This window comes from Martes martes (genome assembly GCF_963455335.1).
Source record: "Martes martes genome assembly, chromosome: 5".
Taxonomy (NCBI): Eukaryota; Metazoa; Chordata; class Mammalia; order Carnivora; family Mustelidae; genus Martes; species Martes martes.
Window position 1 is genome coordinate 100019698 of NC_137892.1, and position 11387 is coordinate 100031084.

The window sequence follows — 11387 nt, forward strand, 5'->3', positions numbered from 1 at the left end:
CATCCCGTTGCTGGACAAAACAACAAATGGTTTTGAAGGATCTTAATAAAGGGCCCCCTCTTCCTATCTAACTCATTTTTTCTTCTATCAGTGCCTCTCACAAACATGATATTCTCACCAACTGTACTACTCAGTGGTCCCAGGCTATGTGTTTGTCTTTTTCTTTGGTTGTTTCCTCTGACAAGAATGCTCTTGCTCTCTTCTCTGTTTGTAAAACTCCTACCTATTCTTCACACCATGACTCAAATTCCACCTCTTCCTGAAGCTTCTTTGATCCTACCGGGCAAATTGTTTCTTGTCTCTGTGTCCACAAGTAGTGTGCGGATGTCTGTATCTTATTATAGCCCTGATCACATTTCATCATATAAATAATTATTTGTCAACCTATGTTTTTGCATCTCCTCAGTGATACTTCCTAGCAGACAATGAATATCTTCGTTTGTTTTTTATTCATCCGATGACATACCATCCAAGAAATTAATATCTAGTTACTGAATGAAGCCAAACAAAAAATACAAAATGTTTTGGGTACAAGTACCCTTATGTACATATTCAGATGTGCCACAAGTGTACAAGAGAAAGAACTATTCGAAACCACCTTCTTTTAATAATGCCTGAAACAAAACTACTGGTTTAAAAGTGAGGGAGCTTTGGCTGCCTAACAATAATATTTAAAGGTCATGAGTCATGGCCTCAGAGTAACCATAGCTACTCAGCATACACACAGTACGAGTCATGTTTGTAGCATAAAAAGCTTCAGAAAGCCTATTAACCTTGAGAGAAAACAAATGAGAATTAAGAAACATATTTGTGAAGCTTGTTTTTATTGCAATGGTTTTGCTTTACTTCAGGGTTCATGGAAAAACTGAGAAAATCCTTTAAATTTCTATTGGCAGGGAGTATTAATAGGACATTTCAGCTTTACAGTCGTTTTTCTCTGTAAGTGACAAGAACATAAATATTTCCTTCCTCTCAGTGAAATATCTATCTGTTTTCCAAACTTTTTACCCTTTTTTTTTTTTTTTACGGGAGTAGTAATCAGTTACCACTTAGTTCATGTGAATAAAAGATTTTAATAAAACTGGTTTGGAAATATAGCTAGTGAGCACCCAATTCTTATGAGAAAGAATTTCCTGGGAAAATGCCTTCTTTATTCCCTAGGTTAATTGCATCCAAGGCCTAACCCTCTTTTCTTGGACTAACATAGGAGCAAATTCCCATTTGGTTTCTATAAACTGTAGAGAAGATCTGTCTCAAGGTCCTGAGAAGAGAAGAAGGATGGAAAGAAAAGTAGGACAGACCACCAGGCACATGGGACCAGTTTGCTCCTACTTGGAAGTAAAGGAGCTGAACTGAACCCACCTAAGGGTTAGCCAAGGTAGTATGTACTCGGCTGTGTCCAAGCTCAAAACTCTGCTCTCCACTTGCATAAATGCTCAGTTCCATATGGTTCTATATGGAGACCAAAACACCAGTGATAATTTGCAGTGAGAGCACAGTCCTGCTCCTCACTTGGCTTCCCTGCTGGCTATACACGGGGCTATTTATTTCAAAATTGTTAATCGCAGGGCATTTTCTCTTCATTCAGTAACATTATGTTCACCTCTTGGATTGTCAGCACATTGACATATTATCTCTTTAGGTGCTGTGTTCAGGGAAATTAAAAGAAAATGAGCGTTTGCTAAATTTCATTTTCTTTAACAGACAAAAGACTCCCTCCTTCCCAAAGACTATTAATCTTTTGAAGGTCACAGACCTTTTGCACATAGAAACATCTCACACAAAGTTTTGGGGGATTTGTGAATTTCCCACAGCATCTATGGACCATAGGCCCCAGGTGAAAAGCCAATAAAAACAAGGCCCACACATTTCATGTAATGAAAATACCTTTTAAAGCCTAACTAAGCAGAGCTGTGGTGTACATATCACAGGCTACCCGTCACAATCTAGCTCTTTCTATGAGGAGATATGGCTGTCTCCTATTCCAGGCTTAAAAGGAAATGCTAAGTTGCAGGTATTTCTACATTTAAAGAGGAAATGCATATTGTACCTACTTGTGAATTTCCCCATTATTAACTGTAGATCAATTACAGGGGTGAGTTTTACGTCCATTTCTGTAGCCAGAGATGATCTGGGTTTTTATTTGAGGAGAGTTGCAATGACCTAGCTTCTGTTGTGGATATCTCCTGGCAAGGGAGTGGTGAAGGTGACATTTCATTACAGTGGTTCCAGTAAACGGCTGGCTCGGCCTTCCCTCCCCATGCCAATAAAATGGTTGGGGTGAGTGTGTGATTTTGAGAAGAGCAAGTAAGGGACATTTTATTCATTCAACAAATATTTATTGAATACTTGTTGTGTATCAGACCCTGCCCTATGAAAGCATCATTCAAAGAAAGGGGTCATTTTCCAGGATCAGGTGAAAAGTCTGTCTGATATTTTCCCCCAGACTTTAAAAAAAGGTTTTCTTTGAAGCACTGAGTAAGATCTCCTTTATCTAGAAATTCCCATGAGTTCTTTTGCGACAGAAGGAGCTGGGAACTCACCTGATTCTCTCCAGGGTTTCAGACCCTGGGGCCACAGATTTCTTGCTATAACATTCCCCCATCTCAAGTCAGGCCCACTGATGTACCCCGTCCATGGGACAGACATCAACTATCCTCATTCCTTAGCTTCAGAATCCCTGTGATTGGTCTACTGTTCCCTGTTGCTAGGCAACCACAATGGTTGTGGGAAGAACAGTTACTTCCCAAGAGGAAGAAAAAAAAAATCTCAATTACAAAGCCACAGTAACCCTTCAAAACATCTCACAAATCAGATCCAATCATGAGTATTCATGTAGAACCACCACAGATTCATCATTTCTAGAAAATGCATTCAAAGTGGGCCAGAAGCAGTGGTTTTGTGCTCAAGCCATGGCCTGCTTGCTTCTGGAACCAGTGCTGACAGTCATGCTGCTGGTCTAAGAGGGTTGCATCCACAGAAATGGGTTGGTTTGCAGGCTGGCAGTAGTTTTTGCCCCAGGCTCCACCTCCCCTTCCCCCCTTGTGATGATCTTCTTTCCCTGGGATCCAGACACTGCAAGGTTCCACCTGGCCACATCCTGATGAAGGCTTCTTTCCTGATGCAGGATTGCAGGGGTGGTAAATCGTGGCCAATGAGCGGGCATTCTCTTCATTGTCACAACTTACCTGCACTGCTGCTCCTTCTTCCCTTCGCTTGTCCAGAGACACTAGCCACTTTCTTCCAGCCGGTTGCTGTATCTCTCCCTGGATGTGTTCATGACCCCAGGTCAGCCTGTCTGTACCATACTTCCTGCCCAAGCAGGAAGTGAATGTAGGACTTCTGCAGTCTACAGTTGGGAATCACTTCTGGGTTTGGATTCTTTCTATCCTAGACTCACCCAAACCAGATCACATAGCCCATCCCAAAATAACTTCGGTTGGAATGACAGCAATTTTTCTTATCACAGAATTTGTTTCTAGGGATACAGCGTATTAGATCAAATGACTGTAAAAGTAGTGGGCATAGTTGGAACTTATCAGTTAAAGGGTATAATTAACACTTACTTCTACAATAGGATTTTAAGTCACCCTGATCCTTGGTTTAAACAAAACCAAACCTATGAATAAAGTTATGAACTGTGGAGGCACCTGGGTGACTCAGTGGGTTAAGCCTCTAACTTTGGCTTAGGTCATGATCCCAGGGTCCTGGGATCAAGCCCCACATCGGGCTCTCTGCTCAACAGGGAGCCTGCTTCTCCCTCTCTCTCTGCCTGCCTCTCTGCCTACTTGTGATCTCTGTCTGTCAAATAAATAAATTAAATCTGTAAAAAAAAAAAAGTTATGAACTGTGGAGCGGTTGGTATTCTGGGTGAAAAAGTCCCCACTAACTAGATAGGTGTGGAAATACAAAGACTAGGTATTGGCTTCACATCTAGTTAGTAGCCTCTGGAATTCAGAAAATCATCTCACCTCTCTATGCCTTAGCTCTTTTATTTATAAAAGACTTACTTGAGTTGTTTCTGTCCACCTTTCCAACTCTTAACATTCTGTTCTGTTTCCTTACCCTTCTTGTTAAAACACACACACACACACACACACACAAAAACCCAAAAAGCAAGAAAAAAACCCCACAGGGTAGATTATGCTTTAGTGGATTTTAGAGGAATGTGCAGATGTTTGACGTGTATGCTGGTTCATAACAACTTATGAAAAAAAGGTCATCTCAATAATGGCTGGTGAAAGGCAGTGTAAGCACTAATTATTTATAATGGTTATTAATCTTATCTTACATCTCACTGATCAAAAAGAGAGGTGGGGAGATATGGCTGGTCTAAAAACAGACTTTCAAAAAGTCCTTGAAAAACAAAGTGACTTTTCCACTGTTAATCCTCCTTAAATGAGTATTACTGAAGGATTTCAGAAGGAGGTGGTGAAGAAATTAGCAGGTTTATTGAAGATATGTTGGTCTGCAGAATTCTTGGCTGACCAGGCTAAATAATGAAATAAATGATACTTAAGGAAAAGTCCTTCTGTACAAATATCATTGAAATTGTCTTGTTTTTTAAAGCTGGACTGAATTAAAAAAAGAAAAAAAAACTACAATTTTGCCCTCTAGTTTAAAGGACAAAGGGGTTGTTTCAGCAAAACTTCTAGAAATATATATAAATCATTGGTACCTCCACCATTAACAATATTTTAAACTAAAAAAACTGTAAACTTGTCAGGGCTCTTGTAGACTACTACATACAATTTGCAAAGTCACCTTGTGATCTGTCAAAAATGCATCTTTCCTGAGAATTACAAATCGCATATATGCATACAACAAGGAGGAATCTTAATGAGTATACATACTTGATGTGCTCTTGTGCTAATGCTTATCGGGAAGCCTTATCAAACTTTAATGAGTAAGTATCAGTAAGACCAGAAAGGAGGGGAGAAGAGGAAGCAAAGCAATGAGGAAAGAGTAAAAACAGACAGTAGATTTACAATGAGGTAGTGCAGCTGAAGAGAGGAGAGGAAGCCATAGTGGAGGTCTTTACAGGCCCTTTCGCCTTCATCTATCCACTAACTTTTAATCGTTTATTTAATTATTCACCAAATATGTTTTTGAAAACCCATTGTGAATGAGGTATGGCACTAGGCATGAATGAGATTGATACTGTCCTTCTCATGGAGCTGATCATTCTCTCAGGGTTATCATTCTAGCAGGCATGAGTATTCTATTGGAAAAAGAGTCAATGAAGCAGATCTTGTATTTCCAAAGGACTCTTCTAACTTAACAGATCCCAAGCATCAAAAAGAATAAATAAATAAAAGCAAACAGAAATACCTCGTAGGTATTCCTCCTGCAGTGATACAATCCTGTGGAGACAAATGGCTGCTTTCACAGAGCTGACCTAGGGAAGTTCACTAAGCTTTCACTGTGATGGACGCAAGGTGACTGTGCCCATGTCTGAGAGTCTGGGTATGTCTATGCTAGGGGAAGACAAGAGGAGAAGATGGTGAGATAGACACCAAAGGAACATGGCACAAACAAGTACACATCAGTCCATGCACCACAATAACCAAAACATCTTTCTACTGATTGCAAAGGCTTTCCTTCTGTTTCTCTCAAGAGTTAGCCAGCTCTCTTGTCATTGTTTTTTTGTGACAATCTCCACTGTCTGCTGATTGCTTGACACAGTGGGTCTAATTATCTCTAGGCTTCCAACCTATTTTAACGGAGGGGGATGTTTATCTGTGTGAGCAGAAAGACTTGCCCACCACTTGATCCAAAAGTTTTTCCTCAGGAAACATAGGAATAAAATTGAAATCTGTTAATTGATAAGTAGGAATTTTAACTTTTCATTTATGGATATTTTTTTTATGGCAGGAAGTAAACATTCCTTTTTCCTCCTTACAGTTCTGTACTGCAGTGAGCATTTGCTATTTGGGGACACCAAATAGCCCCAGATTTCCCTGTGGGAATTGCCTTTCTCCTCTCATATCTCTTCTGAAAGGACAATAAATTCAGGTACTCACTCCCCAGCATATAACCCTAGATGGGGCAGACCCTGTCCAGACAAAGGGTTTGAACTTGGCAATTCAGCAACTGGATCCTGGGTTTAAGAATGAAAGAGGGGGGCCTGGGTGGTTCAGTGGGTTAAAGCCCCTGCCTTCGGCTCGGGTCATGATCTCAGGGTCCTGGGATCGAACCCCACATCGGGCTCTCTGTTCAGCGGGGATCCTACTTCCCCCTCTCTCTCTGCCTGCCTCTCTGCCTACCTGTGATCTCTCTCTGTCAAATAAATAAGTAAAATCTTAAAAAAAAAAAAAGAATGAAAGAAACCAAGGGTACCTGGCTTGTTCAGTTGGTGGAGCACTTAACTCTTGAGCCCCATACTGGGTGTAGAGATTACATAAAAAGTAAAATCTTTAAAAAAAAAAATGAAAGAAACCATTGAAGGTCTAGTTATCCATTTGCTTATTTACCCCATAAATATTTACTGAGACTCTGCTACGTGACAGATATTTTTCTAGATGTGAGTGATACAGTGACAAGCCCGAGAGAGTTGCTGCTCTTACCCATTTCGTATGTTAGCAGGTGAAGGTAACCAAACACATACAGAAGATATTTCAGACAGGGACAAATGGTGTAGAGAAAGTAAAACAAGAATATATGACTATGAGCAGGAGGTAATGTAGGATTGAGGAGGTAACGAAGGAGAAGGAACCAGCCTGGGGACACTTCCAGTCAATGGTTAGTACCATCATCATAGAAATACACTAAGTAGTAACATTAAGAGACAAGCAAACTTCGCTTGATCTCATGTCCTTCTATGTCCCCTTTTATGGAAAAATTCATCAAGACGGTTGCTTATTTTTCCATCTCTCTTCAACTTCCTCCAACCAAATATTCATAGTCTCCAGTGAAATGACTTTCCCTCAGGTTACCACCAACATTGTCACCTCTCCCTTAAAGAGCTGCACCAACCTTTTCCCTGTTATGAGGCCTTCTTAGTCTCTGGAATGGCCTCTTTTTCTGTCTATTCCTCACCCTAACTGCAGCCTCTGTTGATTTCCTGAGCCCCAGTAATACCACCAGTTAATTCTCTTTCTCTTTTCACAGGCAGAATTGACTTTTGCTTCCAACCAATAAAAACCTAATGTTTGCACTTCCATTTTTCATATGTTTTTGGAGTTTTATGCAGGAAACCCAAAATTGTTTCATTTGCAGCTCAATCTTCAGTTATTTTTTTGCTTACCTTCATTGTTTTCCTTAAACTTCTTCCTATTTTTCTACTGCTTTGCTACTCCAGGCTCTATAGAATCTATGTTCTTTGTGTCACTATTTAATTTCTTAGAGATTTGTTAGCTATAAAATAAATATAATTTTTCCAAATATTATATTTTCATTTCCTTAGTAATTTTCTTATCCTTCCAATTAAAAAAAAATCTCGTTGCAAGTCAGTAAAACTGAGGTGACAGTAGGGAATCATAAGAAGCCATGTCTCAGAAAAGCCTTCTTCGCCCAGATTTTCTCACATCTCACAGCCAATGAATGACCATGTTTTGATGGATATTGTACAGTGAAAGATACTTTTAGTTACAAGTAACAGGAAAGGCAATTCATAGCAGTTAACTCATAAGGGAATTCGCTGGCTCATGTGTCTAGAAAGTGCATAGGTTAAAAGTTCTTCAAGGTTAATCAGTAATATTATCACCATGTAATAATCTCACCAGTCTTTCCATCTCACCAGTCTTCTGTCAACAGGATTGGCCTCTTCTGAAGGCTTGTTTTCTCCATGGGTAGAGGATGGTTGCCAATAATAACTGGGACTACAGGGGACTTTGTTTATGACAGAAAATAGAGAATGATACTTGATTTTCATAACCTTAGAACAGAAGTCATATGTTTTGTTCTAATTGGGAAATCCTAAATATCTGATCACTATGGTTGAGGACATGCTGATTGACTTAAATCTGAACTATATGTTCTCTCCCAAATGAAGCACTGTGGGAAAGGCAAAGAATCCATCAGGACTCATTCTTAGAATTCATAGTAGAATCAATTCCTTTCAAATCCCATGAATACTACATTGTGGGGAAGGATGGAATATTTTTGAGAGCCTCTAAAACTCTCCTATGTAGGTGTATACTTGCTATACTTGCATATAATTGGTATATATTCACATATGTATTCATTATTTGATATTTTATTATACAGAAATAATAATAACCACATCTTTACTAATATAGGATATTTCCATATAAGTACTTTTTATATATTTTTTCATATTATCTTGACTAAGAAAATGTTCAGTAAGGTTAATGTACCATTTCAACCCTTACTGAGCTGTATACCACCAAGGGAAACAAAAAGTTAAAGAAAAGGTGAGAACACTTAAAACTCTGCCATGAAATATAATTTGAGACTCACTGTCTTAAAACTATGAAGTTAATGAACAGTAACTATCTACTGGTTTATAGATAATTTATTTTTAGATTATAATATTTCTATTTAGAATACTTTGTACTCACTAATCTAATTACATTCATAGAGTTACCAATCACCTTGTAGCTATAGCTTAGAAATTATTTTGAAATTTTTATTTTAATGTGTTTGTTTAACTTAGAAGAGACATCCATTTTTTTTTTAAAGATTTTATTTGTTTATTTGTCAGAGAGAGAGAGAGCGAGAGAGCAAGAACAGGCAGACAGAGTGGCAGGCAGAGGCAGAGGGAGAAGCAGGCTCCCTGCCGAGCAAGGAGCCCAATGTGGGACTCGATCCCAGGATGCTGGGATCATGACCTGAGCCGAAGGCAGCTGCTTAACCAACTGAGCCACCCAGGCATCCCGAGACATCCATTTTAATCTCTCTATCCCAAAGAGTAATGAACCATCATCCAGACCTTCATAAGCCAGTAACAAGTGAAAACATCTTGATCAGCCTGAAAATTCACTGAAATCTTCCTTCATATCCTTTTGTATTTCACTGTAGTTCACTTCATTAGTTATTCCTTTATCTTTTCAATTATTCACTGAATTCATTCACTTAATTGAATACTTCCTCTGTGCCAGGCACTCTACTTGGCACTAAATGTATTTGTGTGTGTGTGTGTGTGTGTTGCTTGCACAAATGGACAAGGATTTTGAGAGGTTTCTATACCCTTCCTGAAGTACAAAGAACATTGAAGGTGATGTCAGAAGATTCAGAATTGGGATAAAGACGGGAGAGAACAGAGATATGATAAAAGTACACATATTTCTTTTAGCAAAGTGCTAATACCAGGCCACTGAATAACAGGAAAGAGTTCTCAACTCCAAATACCAGAGTCTGAACACGACAGACAAGCCACGTCTTTAACCTGTAGGTCACATCTTCATCATTAGCCTTCGCCAAGAAGACAGCACTTTGGAACTTGATGTGAATGTGAGTTGAAAGCAAATGACCGGTAGAAAAGAGAGTCTGCACCATCAGTATTTATTCAATGCAGAGAACGTTTCCCCCATTCTAGAAGCAGTCATCAGCATGAGCCAGCAATGCGGTGGAGAAATGATTCCTCTCAGAACTGCCCATTTCAGCACAGGGCAATATTTGATTCACAGACAACTTAGGACAATTATCCAAAGATCAGCTAATCCTCAATAATAAAAAGTCTTGAGAAATGTATTTGTAGTTTCAATTTCGAGGACGAAAATAATTATTAACTGCCATCTAAGCCCAAAAGAGAAGAAATCTGAAACTGAAGATGGTGAATGCATGACAGGTCAGAAGCAAGAAAAAATTTTTTTCAATAGTCAGTTTGAAAAGTAACGCAGTTTTGTCAGTGTTCTTAATATCAAATAGCAACACGCTCAATCTATACCACATGGGGAAAAGAACGCTCATGATCTACCAGACACATCTCAACCAGTGAATTATTGCTTGTCCTTGTAAGACATTAATGATTATTTTATTATATATATTTTTTATTTATTATTTTTTATTATTTTTATTTTTAACTTTATTATTATAAGAAGGTTCATGGGATACTTGCTAAATCTAAAAACAATTTAGCATGAGTGTGAACTCCCAAAAACTGGTTAGATAGAGCTACCTACCTACTTTCAATATATCATACTCATTGCTTATCATTTATGACAGGTCATTTGAGCCATTCTGTCTTGCATTAGCAAAAGAAGTTACGTGAATAGTAAATCTCAAGATTAGGTGGAAATTATATGTAAGAGGAAGAAAATAATCAAAAGAATGAAAGATGGAAAACATGATTAAGTATAGTAATAGATAGCATTCTTAATTTTTACCTACAATTAATATTATTTGCTTTCATCTAAATGGGAAATTTAAATGGGAAAAAAGAACAGTAACTTTGGAATTGATTTCCAAATTTTAGGTCACTAAATAAATTTTGCCAGACTATGCTACAAGTATAAAGAATACAAATAAAAAATGTTAAGAAATAACAGTTACATTGCCCAGCCTCCTTCTTCAGAAGCATATTGCTTACAAATAAAAATGCCATATACGTTATTATAAGGATTTACTATTTAAAATTTATCAGATGACTGTGCGCAGCCTTCTAGGAACCATTTTGCCGTCTGTGCTGCTAGAAACAGACAATAATCAAAAAAGTTTTTTAAATTAAAACTTTATTTTATTTTTTCAGTGATCGAAGATTCATTGTTTATGCATCACACCCCGTGCTCCATGCAATACGTGCCCTCCTTAATACCCACCACCAGGCTCACCCAAATATTTAACAAAAAAAATATCTTCCTTACAATAGGAAAACCATTAACAGTAGTAAGACAACTTTGTCAAGAGAAGACCCTTCTTCATGTAGCAGACATCGGCTGTCCCTTTCATCAAGACACAGTCTGATAAAGGGGAGGCTTTCTGAGATTGCTCCACGAACAAAAGTATCCTCATGATAGGACGGTTCCGAAAATAAGCTGCCATGTTTGGCTTGTCTCTGTGGGTATATTGAATTTCTTGAATGATCTTGCTGTCATTTCACACATGGCAGATGCAAAATATCATCTACCAAACAAAAGGCCTGCCAGTGGAGGTTGTTTCTCCCTGTTAAATGGAACTGCAAAAAAATTAAAAACACCATAAATATCATATGGACTATGGATGTAGCTTATGAAAAAAAAATGAAGCAAACAATCAGACTTCATTAGTTGACCTAAAGCAGATCAAAACCACAAATGCGAAAATAACCTAAGTTATCCTAGGGTGACATCGTCTCCTTAAGTTACTTCCCTGATTAATTTAAGATTTCATAAATGAAAATTCACAAGTTGCCTAATAGCTAAACTGTATCTCCTTGGGGTTTTTTATATCTCTCAAAACATACTTTTAAACATATATTAAAAAGTTATCATTGTGATTTGTTTTTA

General features: G+C 38.2%; 1 protein-coding gene across 1 annotated transcript in view; it reads right to left on the minus strand.

Moving 5' to 3' along the window:
- Nucleotides 1-2605, minus strand: part of CCDC192 (coiled-coil domain containing 192) — a gene marked incomplete at both ends in the record, with an annotated part of 195746 nt that extends 193141 nt beyond the window's left edge. Inside the window, one exon of the mRNA XM_080804605.1 lies at nucleotides 2544-2605. Within this exon, the coding sequence (XP_080660731.1) occupies nucleotides 2544-2605 (62 nt within the window). The remainder of the gene's footprint in view (nucleotides 1-2543) is intronic.
- Between the last annotated feature and the right edge of the window lie 8782 nt (nucleotides 2606-11387).